The sequence below is a fragment of the Opisthocomus hoazin genome, chromosome 11 (genome assembly GCF_030867145.1).
Source record: "Opisthocomus hoazin isolate bOpiHoa1 chromosome 11, bOpiHoa1.hap1, whole genome shotgun sequence".
Taxonomy (NCBI): domain Eukaryota; kingdom Metazoa; phylum Chordata; class Aves; order Opisthocomiformes; family Opisthocomidae; genus Opisthocomus; species Opisthocomus hoazin.
Window position 1 is genome coordinate 13,197,313 of NC_134424.1, and position 23,866 is coordinate 13,221,178.

Here is a 23,866-nt window from a genome sequence, read left to right on the forward strand (position 1 = left end):
AACAGACCTGGGTTATTATCTGTCTGCAAAATACTGAAAAAAATTCCTGAGACTTCCGTGCCTTAAGAGCCCTAATGGCAGTAGCTGTCGAGAAGACTTAAGGTACTTTTGATTGTCCTATCAACAGTCATAAACAAGGAGTAAAATTTCCAAATTTTTCTGTTGAAACAGAAGTAGCTCATTCTGTTGTTCAATAAAAACTGACAGTGGCTTTAGTGACTAAAAACTAGGTCATGTCTACACAGCTCTTCAGCTCCAGCTTTCGGGTCTAAGCACAGGGGCTACACATTAAACGTAACAGCTTGAAAAACTGAAATTAGTATGAGTATCATCTGAGCAAGGATTGAAGAATTTGGCTCTTTGACCTCATCTCCCATTTTCCATTACAAAAGAAGTTTAGATTTGGCAAGTAATACCTGAAGGCAGTAAAACAAATACATGGTTCCACATATTTTCACTAGCAAGTTGGCATGAAAATACAATGAGCTATTAGACTGACTGACAGCAGTTCTTTACTGTATGTAAACATTTTTGCAGACACTCCTGCCCTCAAATCTCAGTCTGCTCTTTCCTACCGCAATGGCTACAACAAGAGAATATCAGAGACTGCTTTCAACAGAGTCATTTAATATTAATACAGAAACCCTGCAGGACTGCAGTGCCTCTGTGCGCGACCTCAGTGGAAATTTTGTTTAAACAAGGTTTGCTTATTGGCCATGTATCAAATTGATCCTGGGGAGAAATTCGTCCACCGCCAGCTCTCGCAGTTGCACTGAGGAAATCCTTGGAAACTCACACATCTCAGGTAGAAAATGTTGTGTACAGCCTGCAAAGCTTTCTGGTGGAGACTGACCTGTGCCTGAACCCACGCTAACTCTGGTCTCTCTAACTGCAGGCAGGGAAACCTGATGTATCTTTGGATGCTTCAGCCGGCTTTGGCTGATGGAACTGTAATTGCTGAGCATCTCGAAATAGTATTGCTTTGGCATCTGCTCAAGAAAGCACCTAATCACACAACAGCACGATTTCCCCACACTGGGCAGGTGTATCTCCACACAAAGCTGAGGTGTGAGCTGAGCATGAGTAAGCATCCACATGCTTGCTCTCATCTAACCAGTGCAACAACAATTATGGCTATTAAAGGAAACCAGTTTATTGACTACTGTTTGCAAAGCAACAGATGGTTTTCACAGATCCCTGCCCTTCCCATAGCCTTCACCACCTCCTCCTCCCTCCCCACTGCAGGTTTCTGCCTCCTGGTACTGCATGGCTTGGCAAGCAGATGCAGTTACTTACTACAACAAAAGGGCAGGACAATATTTGTCTTTACTGTTCAAATCAGTACTTCTCTCCCACTGGGAGGTGATGGTATATACCAGTGACCAGTCCCTGCTCCCACATCTCCACTGTGATGGTCACCCCTGACCAGTATCCGTCCTTCCTGTGTCGCAGTTGCAGCTTGCTAAGTCAGCAATACACAGTGATGCCGCATGCGCAGTTCATGCAAGGCACGTACCAGCACCCTTTCCTGAACCTGGGAGGTTGGGAGTGGTGGAGACCAGGCTGCAGCATGCAGTCGGTGTGCACAAACCATACGAACACATTGTCTTTCTGTCCCGCCTCTCAGGGAGGGCACCAGCTGATCTAAGCTTTAGCTGTTTGCAACCCTTCCATATTTCTCACTGTAGCTTCACGTCCTCTGACTGTTCACTTCTTGGGTGGGGAGCAGCTTCGGAGGGCAGGGATTCAGCTTTAGGTACAAGAGCAGAACCAGTTTTAGAGGTTCCCACCTTCTTTATTGCTGGTCACATGTTGCCATCTCTGCCCCCCCTGCCATGCCAGGACAATTGTTTAGAGATGCCATTCCACCATCAACTGCAGAAGAATTGCAGGGAAAATACACTGCAGCACTGGGCTTACACAAGTGAGCAAGAGCCCTCTTAAACCAGGGCTCTGTCATTACAAGAAACATACCTCGAAACAACACTCAGAAAGGTGCTGTGCCGAGAAATCTGGCAGGACAGGAACACAGCTCGGGATTTGGGTCCTGCTGGGCATGAGACCCATGTTCTCGCTTTATTTTCAACAAAAGTCATGTTGAAACTGAACTAGATGAGGAAGTTTGTGAGCGGGTCGGTATGATTTTAACATATTGTGTCCTCTGGGGACAGAGGCAGTTCTGTGGGACCCTGTGCATGCTCTTTTATTGCCAGAAAATAACCCAAAACACTGGGACTAGACCAAAGAACTGAAGACAAGCTTCCTATGACTGCATATATGAAAAATGCAATCTTTTCCACCCCATTCAAAAGCATCCTTCTTCAGAACAAGATTTAAGTGCTTGCTTAACTTCAGGAAACTTTCTTCAACTCATGAAAGTCAGCAGGACTTCAACAGTACACGACAGAAGTTAGAAAAGGATATATAAATGCTGTCCAGAATAGGGACTGATTTAATCACATGCTGAAGTGATTTCCTGAATCAAGCCCTTGCAACTTTAGCTAATATTACAGAATCACAGAATGGTATTCTGTGTTATTGTGTTATTCTATGTAAGGCAACCATGCTTTTCACTTCTTATTACGTATCTTGTTACCAGAACCAGATCAACTTTAACCAAGAACATCTGACTTGAGCAGTTTTGAATACTTGACATTAAATTCCTAAAGTAATTTTTAAAAACTCACTGACAGGAAAGCTCTGAGTTAGCTAGGCTGACAGAAAAATGACTGGCATACTGAAATTAAGTATTACATTTTGTTATATTGTTTGAGCTGATTTATCATTTCCTTTGTAGCTGGCATCAGCCTGAGTCTTAGAACCACGGTGAACAATTAACCTTTATTTATCAAAACCATTTCACTGGCGGCATTTTGGGCAAGCAACTGGATGGTTGGTCACAAACCTTTTTAACTTGCTAAGAATGCAATGTCATGTATGTATATTTTGCTTTGAAAGTATATTATAATGGCAAATCAATTAAAGTTGTGCATTCTTGTGTTAGCGGGGTTAGTGATCTTCGCTGATTATGAAGTTAGTTATCTTTTACGTAATAAGATTATGCATTAAGCAGCTTGTAACTTTGTCAAGCTTTAAATGTCATCACAATCTTCTACCCTTGGTATCTGGTTAAAGATTACCTTTTTTAAAAAAAAAAATTCCAGCTAATAATTTCCAAGGACACATAATGAAGAATTAATTATTTTGTTCACTATTGGTGACCTTTTCTCTGGAGGGCTCTTGAGTCTTTTGCTTTGAGTGTAAGACCTGAAGTGTGGAAGAGTGATGTCTCTCTATCTGCTTTTTGAGTCAGCTTTTGCACTTTTTTTTTTTTTCTTCTGAGGTGATTTGTGTCCCGAAGCAACCCTAACAAAACTTGGGCCATGGACAGGGATTACAAACAGTTATGGCAATTTCTCTCGTGTTGTGCGTGCTCGTGACCTATGCAGTTAGCCAAGAGTTCAGCCTGGTGACTCCGGTTAGACAGGAATATTTATGGTGGAGTCAGGTGTGTCCCTTCATGCCTTTCTTCCGTCTCTAGGAAACATGCAGAGTTATGTCCCTCTGAAGGCACAAGAGGCAATGACTTTGCTCCCAATTCCAAGCCATGTTTCATGGCTTTACACCCAAGAGCTTTGCTTGTTCTCTTGCTCCATTTTTTTTGAGAAATGCATTCTTAGCCTCTGCTCTACTGGCCCATAGCTTTGCCATGTAGGTCCATAATCTGGGTAGCCACCTTTTTTTCATCTGTCTTTGAAGCTGAGAAATGTTATGTTGAACTAGCAGTTCTACAGCTACTTTTTCCAGCTCAGGAGAAAAAGCTAGTCAGAGTAGCAATAGCTGGAGTCAAGTCTCTACCCACCTTCTCTCAATATCACAGACCGTGTAGCATCAGCATTAATATCTCACAGAGCTTCAAATCTGGAGTAATTAATCTCATCCACGTAGACTGAGGTAAGTAGTAGTTCAAGACCATAGTAGTTTAGCCTGTGAAAAACTTTGAGCACCACAGAATACGCCAAACGACCGACTATGCTCACACTACATAATGTCTGCTTGACTTTATAGGGTTTGTGATGATTTAGAATTCTGCACATTTGTGTTTGCTGTGGTTTGGTATAGTCTAGTAAAATCAGTGCCTTCATTCCTGTCTAGATCCTAAACTGGCAATTAAAAAATAAACCCCTCCAGCAAAATCTTCTTCCTACTTTCTTTACCCGTTTACTCAGGCTTGGAAGTTCACATTCCAGCCTGTCCAAAGAGGCTGCAGCTAGTTTGGGCAGCATCCTACTGCCTACCATGATAGAGACTTAGGGCTCAGGCTTAAAATCTGTGCTTGCTTTCATGAGCAGTCACTTGCGACACGTCTGCAAGCCTGGTCTCATCACACATCTCAAAATCACAACAATCCCTCACCAGCATAGAGTTAGGAGGACATTTGAGAACTGCCATGACCTCCAGGAGGAGTGACATGGATAGGTTATTCAACAACACCAGAAAGCATAGACACCATAAATCAATGGGGCAGAGACAGGACTGGGTAGTACAGACATATTTCAAAACAAAAGGTTCAACAGGATCCAGCTAGAGCCAGCACAAAACAATGTGGAGGAACAGCTTATGCTGATTTATGGTATCTTTTCAAAAAGCAAGCCCTCACCGAGAATAACTCATGCATGGTCTAATACAGCGAAAAGAGAGGAAGGAAACTTCAGGTGGCGGTGGGAGGGAAGGAATTATTGGAACCTGGCAACTGCATAGCTCTAGACAAAGCTCTGCAAAGTTAATATTTGAGACCAACTGCATTTTGTTTCAAGGAAGCTTTGAAGTAGTATTTTAGGTGACACAAGGCTGAGATCAGAAGTGAAATGCACAGTGTGTACCTTAAAATTCATGGGCCAATCTTCCCACCCCTTTCTTGGATAAAACTAAGGAGAAGGGATTCTAGGGTTACACGATTGCCTCGGGGAGAGACTCCTCCACTTTGATATTGGAGATGGGATTTTCCTCGGCAGAACTGCCTGCCAGACCTGCTGCTCTGAATCTGCAAGGCAGGCAAGCACTCTTGGAGACATGGGCAGCTCAGGGTTTGGAGCTGCGCTTTCCTCTTGCTGTTGCCCTTCTACACAGCACAGGAATCCTTGAAAGAAGAATTACAACTTCTGTTTCCAAAGAGGCAAGGTGTAGGCATTGCTCACACACACCAGACTGAAGAAGGGATGACTTGGGGGGAGGTCGGGTGGAACTGTCCCTGGACCTGGCTGGGAGTGAGGCAGGAATCGGACATCCCAGTTCTGCACTTTGCTCTGCTTCAGCCCTTCTTTGGCACAAGGGCTACAAGAGAGATAAAATGGAGGCTGTATCTCCCAAGGGGAGCTACAAGGATGAATGAACATAACAGTCAGTGTCTTTCTAAGAAAACTGTGCAAAGCCTTAAATAAAGAGAAGACATCAACCAAAAAATTCAAGTCAATCTGAAATCACACCCAAAATTTTTATATTAGCTTTAAGGTGTGGACGAAGAATATTCAATGAAGCATATTCAAAGCAGCAAGAGTTTCTGGCATAGATCCCCTTGGAACTCAGGAAATACACGATACTTCTTGTTAACTTTATTGACAATTAATTTTCACTTGGAAGCAAAGCCACTGCGGGTGGAAGATCGCTGCAGGGCCATGACTGTCAATGGAGAACCAACAAACAGGGAGGAAGAGCAAGAACAGTTTTCACAAACCTCCCCCTCCTCTTTCACGGGCTTGCACTGAAGCTCTAATGATTTCCAAAGGGACAAAAATTATGGCTTAGCCAGCTGTGTAGCAGTTTCTTCTTGAAATCAAAATGCAGGCACTGCCTGGTAAGCCAAGGACTTGGAAAAAGAAAGACTTGTGTAATTAAACGGACTGTCCTTTCAAAGCATGAGAAAGCTGCAAATAAAGGGCTAGGAGCTTTCTTCTGCACAGTCACTATCGCTTACACTCAGCACTACTCACTAGTTCAGGACTAAACCTGTTCACTGAACAAAGAATGTTTTTTTTATATAAAAGTATGTCTCTGTTTCAAAGCAGCTGTGCAAAGCCAGTTCCTTCTTACTGAGTTCACTCGCAATCTCAGCTTATTCAGAGCACTGGTACCTGTTCCAATGACAAGTCACCATTTATAGCTGCTGTAAGTTCACAGCCTAACAAACCCAACTCAACCCTAAAAGACCAAGCAGGCTTCCTAAAAGGGAACAAGGTGTGCTTGATTAAGGGATCAGCTCAAGCCATGCAAGAATGCTCCCTACATGGCATCTTAGCCCCATTTTGACCATTTAATTTCACCTTTCAGCATAGGACAGAAGACAGAATTAGACAGCAGTATCCACGTATCAAGATGAGGAGTTCTAGATGAGCCTCTGTAGGTTGCAAATGATGGAAATTACTTTACTTAGTAAAGCCACCCCTCTGGTTAGGTACACACAAGTACTTCATGACATGCTTGCTTGTTTGGTTATTTTCAAATGTTCGCTAAGATGTGCTTACATTTTGAGACAAATCGTACAGTGGTGCAGAGGACTACACCAAATGTTAAGCAGTGTTTCCTAAAGTCCTCTAAGACAAGTTTGCAGACTTTTTCTGACTTGACTTTTTTCACAGGTATTTTTCATGCAGGAGCTGGACATCATGAGCAGTCTGAACCTGGGGTCATCAGAGGTTCTTCATGGTCAGTCTCGCCACAGAATCAATGGTTCTTAGAAATGGGATTGCCTGTGTTTTAGACTCTAGCTATGGCTCTAATCACCTCCAGTCTCAAGCTGTTATTTCAGGGAGTGGATGGTACAGAAAACTCATGACAAGCAATTTTGAAAAAGTTATTAAAGAAAGAATTCAGCTCATCACCCCAGCATCTGTGCGGGGAAGAAGCTGAAACGCGCACACCTGGCACAAGGGGGTCGGAGCGTTTCCAAGCCATTCGTTGCAATAAAAACTGCACAACTGAAGTACATGATCAGACATTGTGGGCTTACATGGGCAAATCTGCACTAGCTTGGAAGAAAGCTGTGAAGAAGTAAGGAGCAGCAAAGGGGATGACACTTTATCTGTTCTGCAAACTCAAGATAGTATGATATCACTTTTTAATAAAGCACTAACTGTGCAATTCCCAATTGTATGGCAATGGTTTAAAGCAAAACATAAAACTTCATCTCCCTGAAATACTTAGACCTTATAGTACTGTTTGTAACCAGGCAATTCCACCCATTGTGTGGAACTCTTGATTACTTCCTGCACTGAGCCAATTACCTGTCCTCACTTTTACCTCTCTGATCCAATTTTGCCTGTGGTCCTCTGTGTTGGCAGATATCTTAATTGGTTATCTTTAACAAACTGATGAACTCATAAAAAGTTCAGATGTCACAGATAACATGAGTCCCCAAGTAGCCAATCCTTTTCTGTGTGATTTTCCAAAAGTCAGGGTGGATTTATCGAATAAACTTAGAGACAGAAACTGAAGGATTGATTTCGTAATCATAAAGCACTTATGTATCTTTTAACATACTTTGAGATTAAACACATTAATTTCCAATGAACAATCCTTTCTCAGCACACCCCAGTGCTGCAGTTCAGCCCTGCCCAGCTATGAAAGGAATCTTTGCAGTGGGAGGCTTTACAGGCTCTGTCAAAATCAATATCAGCAGCTACTCTCCTGGGAAATCGGTAATGTCACAGGCAAAGGGTTTGCCAAGGCTTTGAGTATGTTCCAATTAATTTACTATTCCATGTTTGCTGTAGACCTGAGGTAGGAGAGAAAGTTGAAGGTAAGCAGTTAAATGTGAGACAAGGAAACCCTGCTAAGACCGTGATCGCTGCAACATGTGCTTTCAAGGCTGAAATGTTTATTCATGTTTTGAACCAAAGTAAATTTGAACTACGGCTGAGGTACAATGGTTTACCTACAGATGATTTAAAAGTTAACAAACAGATAAAGACTTCAGCCTATGGTTGCCAAATCCAGGTCTGTGTTATTTCTTAGCCACATTGAGCTAATCTGGCTGTCCAAAGACTTCAGCTACGGCAGGCTTGCTTCCTAAAATGCTCTTTCATTTCTAGCACCAAGGCGGCTTCACCTACGGCAGCCAGGGCTGCCACGGTGATGATGTAAACAAGGAACTACTTGCCACAAGTTTTCAACAGTGTCTTTCTGATTCGCCCTCGAAAAGGGCTAGATGTAAAAGGTTTGAACTCCAAAAGGTGAACGGGGACCTGACCAACTTGCTGTGCAACTACTGAAATAAGGATGAGTCGTAACAATAAAATACAAGAGTATTTAGTTAGATAAATCCTTGGCTGCAATCACTTTAGTTACAGGCAAAGAAAGCTAAAGGCATGTGGGATGCCTTTTCTGCAGAAAAGCTTAAAATAGAAAAGGAAATCAATACTCATTTACAGTATCTGGCAGTCACTGAACCAAAACATACATGTACACCTACAGCAGAGCAGAAATAACAACATTTATTTAAACCACAAGCTGTTATTCTGCTGCAGGAACGCTGTGTTTTATGTGGAGTGCTTCACCAGAAATCACCTATTTCTGACCATTTTTAAAAAGCCTCAGCAATATCAAGAGCAAATACTTTCAATACCAGAATTATTAACCCCGCCATTGCCAGACCAGCTTCAACTCCTCTGATTGCCAGCAAAGAAAGAGTCAGAGCTGATGTCTGAGCTAGCAGCAGGGAAGATGTTTTGTCTTGCCTCCTGAGTTTCTCTTCTGCCAACTTACAAGGCACCATTTGTTGGATCACATGTGAGCGGTGCATCTGCCACAGCCTGCAGTGGGAACGGGAAGAGCTTCATCAGCCATACGGCTACAGGGTTGCGCATGGCATCGGAGACACCGAGGTCTCAGATGAGGGTTGAACCATTGCACGTCCTGTGTGGGACACAGGGAAGAAGAGAGACCTCAGTTCTGTAGCTGTGAGATGGGGACAGGGCTCAGGAGCGCTGAGGCACCCATGCCCGGTGTGGGCGTACGGGGCTGCAGAGAGGTTTGCTGACTGCCTGCAGAGCTGCGCAGCCGACTGAGCAAGGGCATGCCTGAAAAATGTTCTGGGCTTAGCTACATGTAAACAAGCCTTGATGCTACTTTTAGCTGTGCTGAGCGATCTGACCGTCTCTCCTTAAGCATCAGGAGAACACGCACAGCAGGAAGCAAACCTTTGATGGTCAGAACCCTTACATGATGCTTCAAAAGAGCAATGTACACCCATGTATAAGAATGAGACAGTGTTTCCACCAACCATCTAAAATGAGGGGGTTTAGAGGAAGGAGTAGTGTTTAAATATTTGGGCAATGGTGATTTGTTAAAGTGAAATGAAATATAAACAAAGTGAATCTGCTGACTGATTTTTTTTTCATCCCCCAGCACTGAGAAATGTGACCAGTAAACAAACAGCATAAATAATAACAACAGCTGGCTTTTGTACAACACTCCCCATTCACAAAAACCAAACTGCTTTACAAAGGGTGCAACTAGGCTTGCTGTAGAGTCCCATAACACAGAGATAAATGGGGCCTCAAGAGGTCCTCTGATCCGGTACCCTGTTCTGAGCAAGCATCAACCCTTCCTCCACCTGCCACGCAGACTGAAGCACGAGAGGTAAAAAGCCTTACCCATGGCAACACAGCATGCCAGAGGCAAGGATGGACCCACAGTGTGAGGAAAAACCTGACCCTACAGCAATTGGCAGGAGTTTAACAGCAGCGTCAAAATGCCACCACGGGTTCCCTGAGCTTCCGCCCTGTGCTGTATGCACGGGGCCACAGCAAACCTGGAAAGAAAAGGTCAATTTTTAAAAAGCTTTCTATCCTAATGAACTTGCGGGCAGCTAATAATGCCAGAGAGATGATCACTGCATTTTTAGGATAACCTGGGTTGAGATGCTTGGTGCTTCTTGCCAAAATCATTTGCAGAGGGACAAGAGAATGACTGAACACTGATCACTTGAATATCCTTTTCATAAAACGAGATTATGAATGCTGGTCAGAATATAGTTTTTAATACTCCAAATATTGTAGACTAGCTCTCATACAAAATTGAAAAAATGAAGAAAAAGCTTAAGCATTAAGTCAGCTAGATGTTATCTCTGCAGCAATTTAATTAGTTACTGCTTCCTCATCACTTCTCATGCCTTTAGCCCAGCAAATTAAGCCACTGCAGATTTCTAGAATTTGACAGTTGACTTTGAAACCTCACTGAGATAGTTTTGAAAAACAAAAGTAAAAAATATGTTGAAAAATGATAAAAATAAGCTCATCTTGCCAGCTGGTGAACTAGCTAACCTGCTGACACCTACAGCAAATTAAACCAACTTTCTGTTCTAAAAAAAGGCCAAAGATTTAAGTTTTATTCCCACACTCTGCAAGCTTCAAGCTTGATGAAGGAGGAAAGAAAACACACAGAGCAAGCCCTTTCTATCATAGGGCTATCAAATGGCTGATCAGTAATCTTTCTAGCCTCCCAAATCTGTAGTAGTTTGTACATTTTCTCCTTACCCATCCATACACAATACTGGAGCAAACGATTACTATGCTATTACTGCTTAATGTTTGGCTCTAGCCTAGCTGTCAATATTTTAGTTCCTTTTTTTTTTTTCTTCCTTTCTTTTCTTTCTTTTAACGGATTGCTGCTGAGACAATTTACTTGTAGCTGAACAGCAGGGAACAACTAATGCATCATCACTTCGTTGATTTTTTTTTTAATCTCTCTTCAAACATCAAGCACTCTTCAATCACCAAAACCTCAAGGAATAAATTACTTTCTCTGGCAACTTTCATCTAGGGACTCCAGACCCAATTTATATCACTTGTCTGGATGATTACACCCAATTTTAGATGAGGAAACAAAAGCACAGAGAAATTAAGGGTCCGATTCTGTAAATCACTGGTCATTGTGTCACTGTCAATGACCATCTTGACCATGTGTTTTGCCTGTTCTCTGTTCCTCATCGACATCTTTATTTTGTTTTCTGACATTAAATTTTCTAGGTCTCACAAGCTGCCTTTGCCATTCGTTAGTATGGGAGGATTCAGAGGCTCCCATCATCAAGTAAGTGCCCGCCAAACAGAAATGAAGATAGCTCCTGGCTGGAGAGCAAGCGTCTGTTGCACTAAGGGGAGTCTCTCATTCCAGTGGAAGTACTCATGAAGTTTGGTGTTACTCAAGGTCTTGGGACCCTCAAAACAGCTACATGGCTGCTACTGCAAAAATAAAGAATCCCTTCAGCCACAAGCATACTGCATCTGTCTAGGAGAAACAAACACATGCCCAAGCGGAGCACACTCCAAGACCCATCCCCTGTCCTGCCCCGAGCTGATGTGGACAGCCCATAGCAGTGGGCTAGGGGCCGGCAAATGTGCCTGGAGTGCTGTGGCCACCAGGACTGCTTCCACTTGCTGCTCCCTGCCTTCTCCTAAGACCACATCTGGGTACCACTGTCTGGACAGTGAGTTGGGTCAGCTTTGAGACACTTTTCTGACACCACCACTCAGTAACTCCTCCAGGTCTGGTTGCTCTAGAAGATGTTTGTGGTCAGGACTAGCCCAACGTTGGTATTTGGGATTGTTGTACCAGTATTTCTCTTTCATTTAACATGAGTGAGATCTATTGGTCTTCAAGAAGAAACTGCAGGAGAGATATAGTTTTAAAGATGTTGAAAAACTTCATTCTGGTGCTGCTTATTTCCCTCCTATAGGATAGAAAGCCACACCGATACAGTGCAAGAACATCTGTACTGGCAGAGTCAGGACAGAGATGTATGCATATAGTTAAGGACACACTGGGGTGTGATGAGGTAAGGGACCTGCTTAAGCATATCTTATGGAATCTCATGGGCAGGAAGCAACATTATCTCCATGGATACTTAGGAGAATCAGCCATTTGCTATCAGGGTTGTGTCACATCTCTTGGATAAGGGACAATAGAAAGTTGTTAAACACTGATGGCTTCCATTCAAGTGGAAGCACATGAGGACAACGGCGTGCCTGAACCTAGGGAAGGCAGCTCAGCCAAATATGTCTGCAGGGACAGGTCTTAGAACAATGCAATTTCCCTAGAAGAACAAAGAGATCAGATGTTCGCCCTGGCTCTGAAAAGCACAAAGCCACAGCAGCTTGAAGGGAACTCACAAGGAAACAAAGGCCAACCCCTCTGCAACAGGCATCTAGAAGAAATACCTTCTTCTAGCCAGTACAACCATACCAGCCAACTCTTGTTGTAGAAGTATTCATGGTGATCTAGAAGAGCTGCTGGGTGTTCCCAAGGGATGTTCAAGAGTGCTGAAGAAATTAAGGCAAGGCACTGTGTGCAGCTGGTTTTATTATTTTGTCTAAACCTACACATGCGTTGTGCTAGTCAAGTGAAGTGCTCTTGCATGTGAAACCCTGATAAAGTTGATGAGTTTGTCTGCTTCAACTATTGCATTGCTGTCAACAAACAACCAGTTTAGAGTGCTCCCAGTTTGATGAACTAAAGAAAACTTCTGCACCAGAGCCTGAGAGGAGAATCACTGCAGGTTCTGCTCAGGATAAAGCGACCCAGAGGGATAGGCAGGGCTCTAACTGCTGACTGACCAGCTAGGGGATCTATCAGGGTCATGGTACAAAGCCAGTACTGATCATCACGCTTGTAATCCCATTAAAAGGAAATGAACTATTTTGCATGAGAGTAGCAAAGTTTGCTTAGCCTCCAGTCTCTGGCAGAATCATGAGCAGAAACTGAGCTTTACAACACAATCTCAAGACCACTTTTCTTCTTTTCTCCTCTTTCTGTCTCTGCCTCTAACATTCCCCATGTTGGACAGCACCGTTGCCAAGAGTTCATTAGGTGGCACGCTGAGAACCGTCGATTTTACTTCCTTTGCTGCTATCTCAGGACAAGGATGAAATTTCATTACTTTGAGATTCATAACAGGGAACCCCTAAAGTCCCCTTGTTCCCACACACCAGTATCACAAAGCTGTACACTTGTGCTCAGAAGCTGATCCTACCAGGGCAATGAGCAAAAGGGACAGTTTAATTACAATTGTTATTCCCTTTGTTATTTGCCTTTTTCCTTGGGTTCTGTGGAATAAAAGCAGATTTGCTTCTGTTGAACATTCCTGTGGGGACTGAAAATAATTATCCTACAAAAAAAGCCTGTTGGAAATATCTACAGCAAGAACCAAAGCTGCTCTTCTGCCTGTCAGTCCCTCTTACATGAAGTTGGTTTGCTAATTTGCCCATCCTCTGGAAATGCATATGAAATCATAAAAGGATGCCCCCATTCACAGTGAATAAGACAGTCACATGGAGCAAAGAGAACAAAGGCATTAGAAGAACACATACTTGGCTGATGAATAGAAGGCCGACTTTAGAAACTCAGGCAATAGCAATACAGCAAGTAAAGCCTGGAACATTGATTCGACAATGATAATTGTTATTTCCCCTGTGCACTGTGTATGATGTGATCAGACACAGAGGGAGCTGAATTCATCCTACTACAAAGTCTGCTGACATAAGTCACTTTGCGCGATACAAATTTGGCCCTTGTGTCTAAGTTTGAAGTCGACCTCATTAGTACAAACGAAAGCGTTCCTCCAGAGTGACACTGAATTAGAAATTCCTTTAAGTATTTCTAGAGATTAACACCACACTGTATAATTAAAGATGTTATAATTAGTGACTTGAATGCCTTTGCTTTGACTTCATTTTGGTTTATTTATTTATTTATTCCTTTTGGAAGGGTCTGAAAGTCAAATTCAGCTTTGTCATCTGCTCATGCTGGGAGCTGTGCTGTTCTTTTGGAAACGCCATGGAAATGCTGGTAATGAGGTGCCAAAATCAGCAAGCAATATCCACAATTTAAGGGTCAGTTCAAATACAAAGGCAGCTTGTATTTCTGCACCACAGGCACTTCTGCAAACTCCTTGGGGAAGAGAGAAATATATTTTCTCCTTATTGGCTTGGCCTTTCATTGCTAACAAGTCAGAATGAATGACAGGCATTTCTCAAAGAGTAAAATAAATTTTAAAAGTAAACAGAAAAGCGGGTGCTTTTTGTTTGTTTAATTTTGTATTTTTAATCACACTCTTACAAAGACACTGTTTACTCAGACAATTGCAACTCTGCTCACTTAAACCATGGTCACGATGTCCAAAGTTGAGCCAACCTATTTTAGTGTACAGTAACAATCAAGCAGGCACAGAGCTTTGACCCATACCTGTCACAGCTTCAGGCAGCCTTCTGCGGCAGACCACTGCAGTTGCCGGCAATCATCTGAGCACACCTAGAGACCACTACGTGGAGACACACACAAGCATCATGCTAACCAGGCAGATAATGATTTCTGTTTTGCTTATGAGGAAGTTCAGATACACTGATGTCTGGAACCCACGTTTTTAAAGGTATCCTCTAACTACAGGTGTCTCAAGCTTCAAGTGTCCAGCCTAGAGAGGCTGACCTACAGCAGGAGAGTAGAGCATCTCTACCTGAAGTCAATGGTGGCTATAGGCTGTCAGCACCTTTGAAAAAACTACGCTGGGTCAATAAATCTCACAGGGTTTACCTGAGGTCAAGCAGAGGGGCTGAAAGCACCCCGGAACAAAATGTTTGTGCTTATCTAGGCAGTGACAGGAACAGCTGAGGCATCCTGAAAAGGCTATGGGCATACAGAACAGAGAGGAAAAGGTCATCTCTGAACTTCTCCAGGCCCTTTAGGGGCCTCAGAGGAAATGTCTTGACTTCTCCCAACTTTCCTTCCCCTTCATCCCACCTCTAATCTTAGCAGCTTTGTGTGAGAGCTGGGAACAGAGCATGGTTTCTTAATTTCTCACCTCCTATTACCTCATATTTTGACTCGGACCACTCAGGGTGGTGGCAGAGATTTTAACCTCACATGGAACTGTTGTTTTTGTTTACACAAAGACTACTTTCCCACTAAGCAGGATTTTCTCAGCTACTGGGACACACTATAGGTAGGAGATCAATCTGGTTTGGTACCAACGATTTGGTTCCTCCAAACACTATATGGTCCTGAAAATGCTCTGCCTTGCCCGGATCTTAAGATTTGCACTCACTATGTTCCACAAATCCTTTGCTGTTGGCCCAATACATGAAAACGACACCAGAAGATCCTGCTTTTTCCTCCCTGCTGCATTTAGCAAGACCCCTTAATTACATTTTAAGATGAAACTGGCTCAACGAGTTGGACAGCTTGCAGGGCTGCTGGCAGACAAGTCATACCTGCATTGCTGCCAGCAGACAGCAATAGAAGATGACGCCCAGTCTCCAACTCTGCTGTTGGGAGCAACTTCCCACCCAAAAAACAAGTGGAAAACAGTCTCCCTCCTTCCTTAGTCCTATTACTACCTACTCTATCTACCCCATCTAATCGTTATGACATCTGAGTGCCTTTGTGTGTCAGCTTCCTGTGAAGTAATCACCTAAATCCCCCTTCCAAACAAAGTGGACCCTGCTGAGGAACTCACAATAGGTGCCTTTCACTCGCAGGACAACCTTGGCCTCGGTGCCACTTATCACAAAGCTTCCATATGTGCACCAGTATGGGCTGATCAGTCAGACCAACACCACACAGCATCAGAGCCTGGATATTTGTGAGCACAAAGCAAAAGGGCCTTATAAAATTTCCCCATCTTCCGGACAAATCTTTTTTTTTAAAAATATGCTACAGCACATTAGTTGGCCACAGCCTTTATCCACCCTTGCAGGTCTGTCTGAGCAGATGAAAGAGAAGCACCAGCTCTGAGGGGCGATGCCTGTCGGTCGGCCCCACTCTCAGAGACTGCCTAGCCATTGTTTGCTCTTCAACCCCAGGCTAGGGGTACTTATTAATTTTTCCTTTGGCAGATATCCCATTTTTTCCCCCTCCCTGGGGGAGGGATCAAGGATGATAAGTTCTATTCTAATAGAAGACAAGTCAATGCTAACCTGTGGGCATCTGCAGTGAAGAGGTACTTCTATAGCCCTAGCTGGGATTAGATGCATAACGGATCAATGAAGGATCCCACCGTTTGACTGTTATAGCATCATTCATTAGCATTAAGATTTGAACTGGAATCAACAATTGAGTTAGAAGATTGCAAGAACTGGCTTCAGTATTTGCGATAGAATAAATCGTAACAGGCCTGTAAAAGTCCCCTGAGGTGTCTCTCTTTCTCTCCCTATACATATATATACATCACTTTTGCTGAACATTGAAAATTAGATGAAAGTTGTTGAGCTTCTGCATATGAAGCAGAAAAAGCTGAGGTACTTATGAAAAGTGGGGGGGGGGGGAAATGTAATTTTGGTTTGCCTATCAAAGCACTTCAAGAGCATTCTTGACTGTGGGATCCAGGCACTAACTTGTTAGTCAGTCACTTACCGTCTCTCTCATACATAACAATGCAAAAAGAGCTAATAATAAACAGTACGCCCCCTCCTTACACACAAACACGCAAACGCAAACACACACGCACGCACTTAGGAACGACTTGTAAATGAGCAACACTGATCCCATCCACTTTTGTTGTCACAAAACTAGGGCAAGCTCACTCTCAATTAACTGCTTGGTGCACAGAGCCCTAAAAAAAAAATTTAACTAACCAGAGGACTTGGACACCAAGTTTTAACTCTCAGCTCTTTATCATCCTTTTATTTCTGGATCAAAGACCCATCCACTCACTACTAATTTGCTAAGAAACTAAACATGAAAAAAGAAAGCAATTCCACAACTGGTGAAGAACCTTGTGGGCAGTTAATGATTAATTAGCATTATAATACCAGACAGCCTGGTTTCACAGTAGTAGCTTGTTTTGATAGCATTTTTTTTTCTGTAGAGGAAATCTTCAGGTTGGCAGAAAGACTACGTAAAGTATCAGTGACAAAAACTTTCCTCCTTGTTTCTGAAACGCAGTGAGTAAAAGTAACTATAAAATGCTCTGTGGACCAGGTGATCTTACACCAGGACCCACGTCCTACAGCCCAGCCAGTGCAACGGAGCTACAGTGGGGTGGCTGCGCTGTCCTCCCCTCTGGGGACAGAGTACTTCGGCGCTTGCCCACCTCCCAGCTCCATCACCCCTTAGCCTGGCAGGCATAAAACCCAAGGCCAGCTAACCCGGACCCATACCCACCTCCCAGCACCCCTGCAGACCGATGTGGACACAGATGATGTCTAAGCTGTTGGGTGGTCAGGGAAAAAGTTTAACTCCTGACTACAGCTTGAACAACTTTTTCCTGTGACTGCTTTCTAGCTGTGTAAAATCAACATAGCTTTTCCTGTTGGCTTGTAGAAAAAGAAAACAATAAAACAATATCCAGATTTTATGAAATAGCTACCTACATAACTAGTGGTAGCGTAAATACATGACAAGCCAGCAGATACTGGGAGGAAGAAGAAAGATTGTAACTATGGGTGGGACAGAGATAGCTTTCTACAGCAGATTATAATCAGCACACAATCAGCATAGAAAGCTATTACAGTAAAGACATTATTTAAATTATGACAAAAACATTATAGAAATTTCTCTGTCTGGTTCCTTGTCTGTGTTTATTACTGAGGCCAGTTTTGAAATCACAGTTGCCAGTGAAAGAGCTCCCTAAATCATTTACGAAGTATAAATAATTAAAAAAACCCCAAACAACAGTCAAAAAGCAATGCAGTCAATCCATATTCTGCCTGTTGCCCTGAGATTTCAGCTACTGCTGTTGAACGTGAAGTCAGATGCCGATATTTAATTTGTTGACACTAAGAAAATTAGAAGGAGTACACATCCCTAAGCCTTCACCCCACCCCTCCCTGACTGCCTGTGCTATTAGTTTGAAGATAGTTGTTTATTGCTGATAGGCATCGGCCACCTGCATGTGCCACCTGGTAGCAGACTGAACTGCCAACCAAGCCAGCTGTGCACCGAATGACAGTAACTCCACGTTTTACATCTGTGAGGCCGACTTGAGTGAGTAAAGGTTTGGAGCATGCAGTCTTTACAGTAGGGGCTCTCTCAGATGAGAGACATATCTCTTTGTGGCTCTGTAAAGCACGCAGCCCTGTAACACCAGTCAAGCTATAAATAATAATTACACGAATAAAGTCTTATTTACTGATAGTAAAAAAGGACATTTACTTGAAAGTGCTCACCTGGGAGCTGCTGCTGGCTTCCAATACCTGCAGAAGAGATGCTGCCCATCAGCATTGATGATATGGGGCAGGTCCTTGTATGGGACGTTTTGAGGACTCCGCTTTGGCGAACCCTCCTCTGGCATTCTGGAAGAATGACCTGCAAGGTGTTGGGAGAAACAAGACATACTTTAAAACAGGTGGAGGCAAGATAGAGGCTGATGGGCTGGGTAGCCAGGCATTCAAGAAAGTCAGTCAGTAAAGCAAGCACCACTGATGGGAGTCTCCCTGCAAAACACCAGCCAAAGAGCCCCCCCCAAATCTTTACAGCTTTAAAACAGAAACGTAGCATTTTCTATTCAGAAAAGGCTCGCATTTTGGCGGAGGGCATTGGAGAGGGGACAGGGGGGAAGATCAATCCACCATCACTACTTCATTACAGCTTTCTCTCCCCCTCTTCTCCCATCTGTGTTTATTTTGCATCATTTTGCGCAACGGATCCTAAAAAGAATATTTTAGCTGCAATCAAGTGCAGATTGTGCAGCAACCGCTACAGATATGAAAAGACAGCTGCATGAAAGATTTATCTCTGCCTTAACATCTCCAAAGAACAGCGGAGGGGACGCAGCAGAGGTATCTGCCACCGTGTCATCATTATCTTCTCTGACATCTCAGCCAGGGAGGGGAACGAAACGTTTCCAGGGGAATTCGCCACAAACCTGTTTTCATCCTGTGCAAGGCTTTGCATTCTAGTGAGGAGCCGGCATCTCAAGTCCAGTGCAAGCGGATGAGGCTTTTCGCATCCCGCGGCGGAGACGCATCCGCGCCCCGCCAACCGCGCAGCCCCCACGGCCCCCGGCGGGTCCCCGGTGGGTGCCCGGCGGGTCCCTCCGGGCGGGCTGCGCCGCTCCCGCCGCCACTCCTCTTCCCGGCTCGCTCGCTCTTGGAGGAAAGTCGCTTGGGTAATTCACCACTTCTCGTTCATTTCATCACTTTTTGTTGGGGTTTTTTGTTGTTGTTGATCCCCCCCCCCCTTCCCTCCTTCTCAAACAAATTGCGTGTGTGGGCTGAAGTAGCGGTGGTGGGAGGGGAGGGTGGGGGGAGAGGGAGGGCCGACGAGTGGGAAAGCTGCAGTCCACTTTCCAGAAGCTGCTGCACGCACATCAAAGGCACCTTGAGCGCACGCAGCTGGAGCAGCTCAGAAAGTTCCTGCCGCCGCAGGTTGTTTGCAACTTTCCTTCCTTCCTGGCACTTACTGTTCGGAGGCCGGGGGGGGAGACCTTGTTCTCAAAGCGATCCCCGCTGCGAAGCCATCTCGCGTGTAAGCGCAACTGCCCCGGCCCCTCGCCGCCAGGCGGGGAGCGGCAGGGCGGGGAGGAGGAGGAGGAGGAGGAGGAGGGATCTGAGCCCCGCCGCGATCGCAGGTCACAAGCCCCGCACACGCATCCTGTCGCCGCGGCGGGGCGGGCGGCCTCTCCGCGGCCCCCAGCGGAGCCGGAGCCGGTGCCGGTGCCGGAGCCGGGCAGCCCCGCCGCACGCTGCGCACCGGCTGCTCCCGGCGGAGCGGAGGGAGGGGGCGGCGGCGGGCGGTGCCGCGCCCGGGACGCGGTCGCTGCTGCCCCCCGGCTGGGCTGGGTTGGGCTGGGTGGGCGCTGACCGGGCGGGCGGGGAGCGGAGGAGCCCCCTGGAGCCCCCCGGCAGCGGGAAGGGGGGAGAAACGGCCGGCCCGCCGGGGGGTCCTCACCGGCGGAGCCTCCGCCTGCCTCCCCCCGGACCCCCCCCCCGGCTGCCGGCGGCGGAGCGGGAGCGGCTGCCGCAGGGCTGCCCGCAGCCCGGCCCGGCGGGCAGAACCGCCACAGCGGGCTCCGGCCGTAGCGGCCGGGAGTGACGCCCGGGGAGCGGGGACGGCTTTCAGGCGCTGGAGCGGGAGAGGGGAGGCTGCGGAGCTGCGCTGCCTGCGGGGATGCCCCGGCCGGGGCTGCTCCGCCTGGTCCCGAACCCAGGCTTCCCCCTTGGCGTTTGGATGTGCGGCTCTCCGGGCTTCGAAGCCGCGCCGGAGAGGTTGAGACTTCCACGCACTCGTTCAGAGGAGCACCCGAGCCTCTTGCTTTGCACCCGCATCCATGGTAAAGGCTATTTATGAGTACAGTGTATAAATTATATACACATAATCTAATAGCGCACCTAATCACCACAGATTATACGCAACACATATGTTGCCCTGTGCAGTCTGACATCTATTTGATGGTATATGATACTGGCTGATAAAAATTGTGACAGCAGGGTTCCCCAAAGTTGAAGTAGCTTCCCAGCCTTAAGGTGTCCAGATACTGAGTTTTGTCATTTAATACTGGTCAGTGCTTAGCGTTTGTTGAGAACTTTTAAATTGTTTATATTAAGGGCACAGATTCAGGCCTTTTATATTTCATCAGGATAATATTATCAACTGAAATTTTTACATGCCTATATATACTTAGAGGTCTCGGGCCTTTTTAAGATGAGGCAGCTATTAAAAGTATTTTTTAAAGCTAAGCAATGTGCTCACTGAGTCCACACCTGGGAATAAAGGCTGAGGAAAGGAAAGAAATGTATGCTAACAGTAATAACAATAAATGCAAAACCTCTGAGATGACCCATATACAAATAAAAAGGAAATCAAAAGCAGACTTTTTCCTCTTTCAGTGTCATTTATATTAAATGCCCTAGAGGGGTTTTTAGTTATTAGCTGCAAAAGCAAAATTATATATTCCTGTAACTGCTATTGTTTGAAAAAAAAAAAAAACCCAAGCCAACATTTGTGATGGTTTATAATGAGCAAGGTTTCTGTCAGATGGGGTCTTAACCTGAGCCCTGGGAGCTGTACACGGAGATGTACAGTTTGGTAGGCCAGCATGGACAGTGGAATTAAAGCCAGCTCCAGAGCTGGAAGAAGCAAGGGCATATATATTTAGTTAAAGGATGCAGATCAGATAATAACTGAATTAAGAGGAAAAGAAAGAAGCCTCTTCCCCTTCTCACACAGTTTATCTGCAGGGAACACTTTCCTGCTTCCCTACAACCGTCCATGAAACTTGATGCCAGGAACATGCTCTTCTGTTATGGCGTTGGGAATATCCGAGTTCCCAGGGTCACAGAGAGGTGGGGAGACAAGGAAAAAGCCTCATTCTAAAATTCAGGATAAAAATAACATCTCAAAGAAAATGACCTTTGTCAGAACAGGAGGGTGAGATCCTGTCTTTGAGAGCCCTGCCCTGGTCAGTGTGGATGTGTGATTCCCTTGATACCCCGTTAACCTTCATGTAGCTAATACTGGAGGCAGCAGGACTCTGGTCCAGCCACGCTCTCTGCCAGGCCCAGATTCTCACCATTGCACAGGAGTGGAGGATCAGCTGACCCCTCCTTCCTTTTCCCCAGCTTCCCTGAGCCCCCAGGAGTCAGAGCACATTTCTTCTCATAGGTAGCACGTTCTCCCCCATCTCATGGAAACATCATAAAAATTATGAGAAGCAACTGCTGACTAGTTACCTTATTATTTTATGGAGTTCAAGCTGCGAATGAGAAGCCATCTGGGAAAGGTGGATTGGGCCTGAAGAATTCACCTAGCTGATACCCAAGCGCTGTAGAGGGCTTTAGCAGAGTGATTATTGCGTGCAGGCTCCCTCTGAGAAATCAAAGGGGTGTCGGAGCATGCAGTATTTATGAGACTAACATCTTCTCTTGTCTCGGTAGAGTGAAATATGTTTTGGAAATACAGTTTAAGCTAAATCAACTTCTTCGTAAAAAATAGAAATAGCCTTGCTGAATCTTTACACAAACTCAGTAATTGCTTAAGCCTTGTAGGGAAAGGTGTTTCGTTTCTTCAAGGCAGAGCCCTGCTTAGTTTAAGCAGCTCCATTGACTGCCGAGGTACCCGCAGGAGTGTAGAGAAAAGGATCACACCCTAAAATAAGGCAAATTTTAGGAAAAGAATCAATTGCTGGAATGACAGAGAAAACACATAGAATGAAAACTTGTTATCACAGCAATGGAGAGGGCGAATGGGCTAGAGAGAAGAGAAGGGAGAGAGTAGGATGGAAGGGAGACAGCGTGGCGGGCTGGCGTGTAGTTCTGATGGTGGGGTAAGGGAATGAGACAGGATTGTCTTTGTCGTTAGGCTTTCATTCACAAAATGGATTTTTAATGGATCATATCCTGTTGGCATGCAGAGGTGAACATACTGTATGAGATCCTTCTGCTCTGGTTGACGCTACCATGCTCCTACGTGGAGCACTCCAATGGAGTGTTTTTGTTTGAGAAGTGGATTTGATGAGGTGTGGGTGCTAAACCATTTGGGATTCTGCTCACCAGGACCACAAAGAGAACTTTTGCTGACAAGAAGGAGGAAAAAATAATAGAGGAGGAGGATGCAATAATAAAATATCTAAGAAGTATGTGGTTATGGAAGAATCTGCTCCTACAGAAAAATGCTGGAAGTTACAGCAGTCAGGGAGCAGCTGGAGAGAGCAACAGCCAGCACAAGCAAGAGAGCACGTGGGGACCAGGGGGATATGAAGCATGAAGAGGAAGAATTAAAATCAAGTGAAAAGCAAAAAGCCAGTGCCACTAGAGCTGTCAGTTTAGAGTCAGTATTCTGGATTTACCCTTCTCTTTGGCTATTTTTTTTTATTGGTCCCTAACCAGAGGCCGGTCATTCAGCTGTACTCACTTCTGTGATCTGCCTTTGCTTGCCTGTTGGTATCCCTGAATAAGAGATGTAGGGGGATGAGACAGGAGTCGGGGCTGGGATAAACTGCTTTCATTTTCCTGTAAAATATCTATTTTAATGCCTTGCAACCAAAAAATAAACTTGGTGTCAGGCAAACTGGATTGAGGAAAAAGATGTTAATGGACAATATTTTATTGATCAGGTTAAGCTTAACAGTATCAGAAGAAATTACAACTAGCTTGGCATTGGCCTGCAATTCTGCAATCTCGTGTACCTCTTCACAAATTAGTGCCAAGTGAAATGGAGAAAGGTTGAAGGGTCAGCGCAGGGATATCTGACTGTCACAGAAGTTGTTTGCAGGCTTCCACTGATTTGTTGTCCATCAGTAATTCCACTTTCCCTAGTCAGCGGGAACAGAATTATTAGATTAAGCTACAAGTCTTTTAATGCCCCTCGATGCAAACTACAGTCAAGTAATAAAGTATTTTTACTGTGTAAATGAAAATAATTAGTGGTAAAAATAGGCCTAATTTTTTGTAGGTAATAAAAATTCTGCAAATCCTGCTGTCATTAGAAGTCGCTTACAAAGCTGTGCCTACAAACAGTAGCTATATGAGTAAAGTGATGAGTATCTTGCCTGTGCTCCTTATTTGACAGGGCCAAAAATATACACTTAAAAATACACTCTTTGAATATAGGTTTCAGTCCTTTAAACTGGTGTGTAGAAGATGACCCATCCTACAGAGATGCTAATTCGAGAGCTGATTGGTTTTAATTACAGAAGCAATACACATATTGTTTGGTGGTTCATTTGGGTTTTTTAATTAAAAGATTTTTTTTTTTAATGAAAAGAATATTAATACCAGATTCTGAGGCATTCTTAGTATGAAATATTTAACAGGCATCCTCCAAAGGTAGGAAATTCAAAATGAAAGGTGGAAATTCTGCCGTAAAGTTTTGTCTGTCGAGGGGAAGTTGATAGAGTTACTCTAGCAACCCTCTCGCTTGAGAAGAACTCTGCCTTGGAAAT

At 44.6% G+C, this 23,866-nt stretch overlaps 2 protein-coding genes across 4 annotated transcripts in view; one reads left to right on the plus strand and one right to left on the minus strand.

The window, feature by feature from the left end:
• Positions 1–23,866, minus strand: part of MGLL (monoglyceride lipase) — a 114,700-nt gene that overhangs the window by 52,369 nt on the left and 38,465 nt on the right. Inside the window, exons 1-2 of one of the 3 annotated variants that reach the window (XM_075432594.1) lie at positions 19,388–19,635; positions 18,153–18,291 (exon numbers count right to left, since the gene is read on the minus strand). In XM_075432594.1, coding sequence (XP_075288709.1) covers positions 18,153–18,277 — 125 coding nt within the window. In that variant the 5' untranslated portion in view covers positions 18,278–18,291; positions 19,388–19,635. Of the gene's footprint in view, positions 1–18,152; positions 18,292–18,850; positions 18,940–19,387; positions 19,636–23,866 lie in introns of those variants that run through there. The other 2 variants (XM_009935115.2, XM_075432592.1) reach the window with 2 other exon arrangements.
• The window catches only part of KBTBD12 (kelch repeat and BTB domain containing 12), a 62,145-nt gene continuing 57,253 nt past the window's right edge, over positions 18,975–23,866 (plus strand). The window contains exon 1 of the mRNA XM_075432588.1: positions 18,975–19,093. The gene's annotated coding sequence lies outside the window, so the exon portion shown is untranslated. The remainder of the gene's footprint in view (positions 19,094–23,866) is intronic.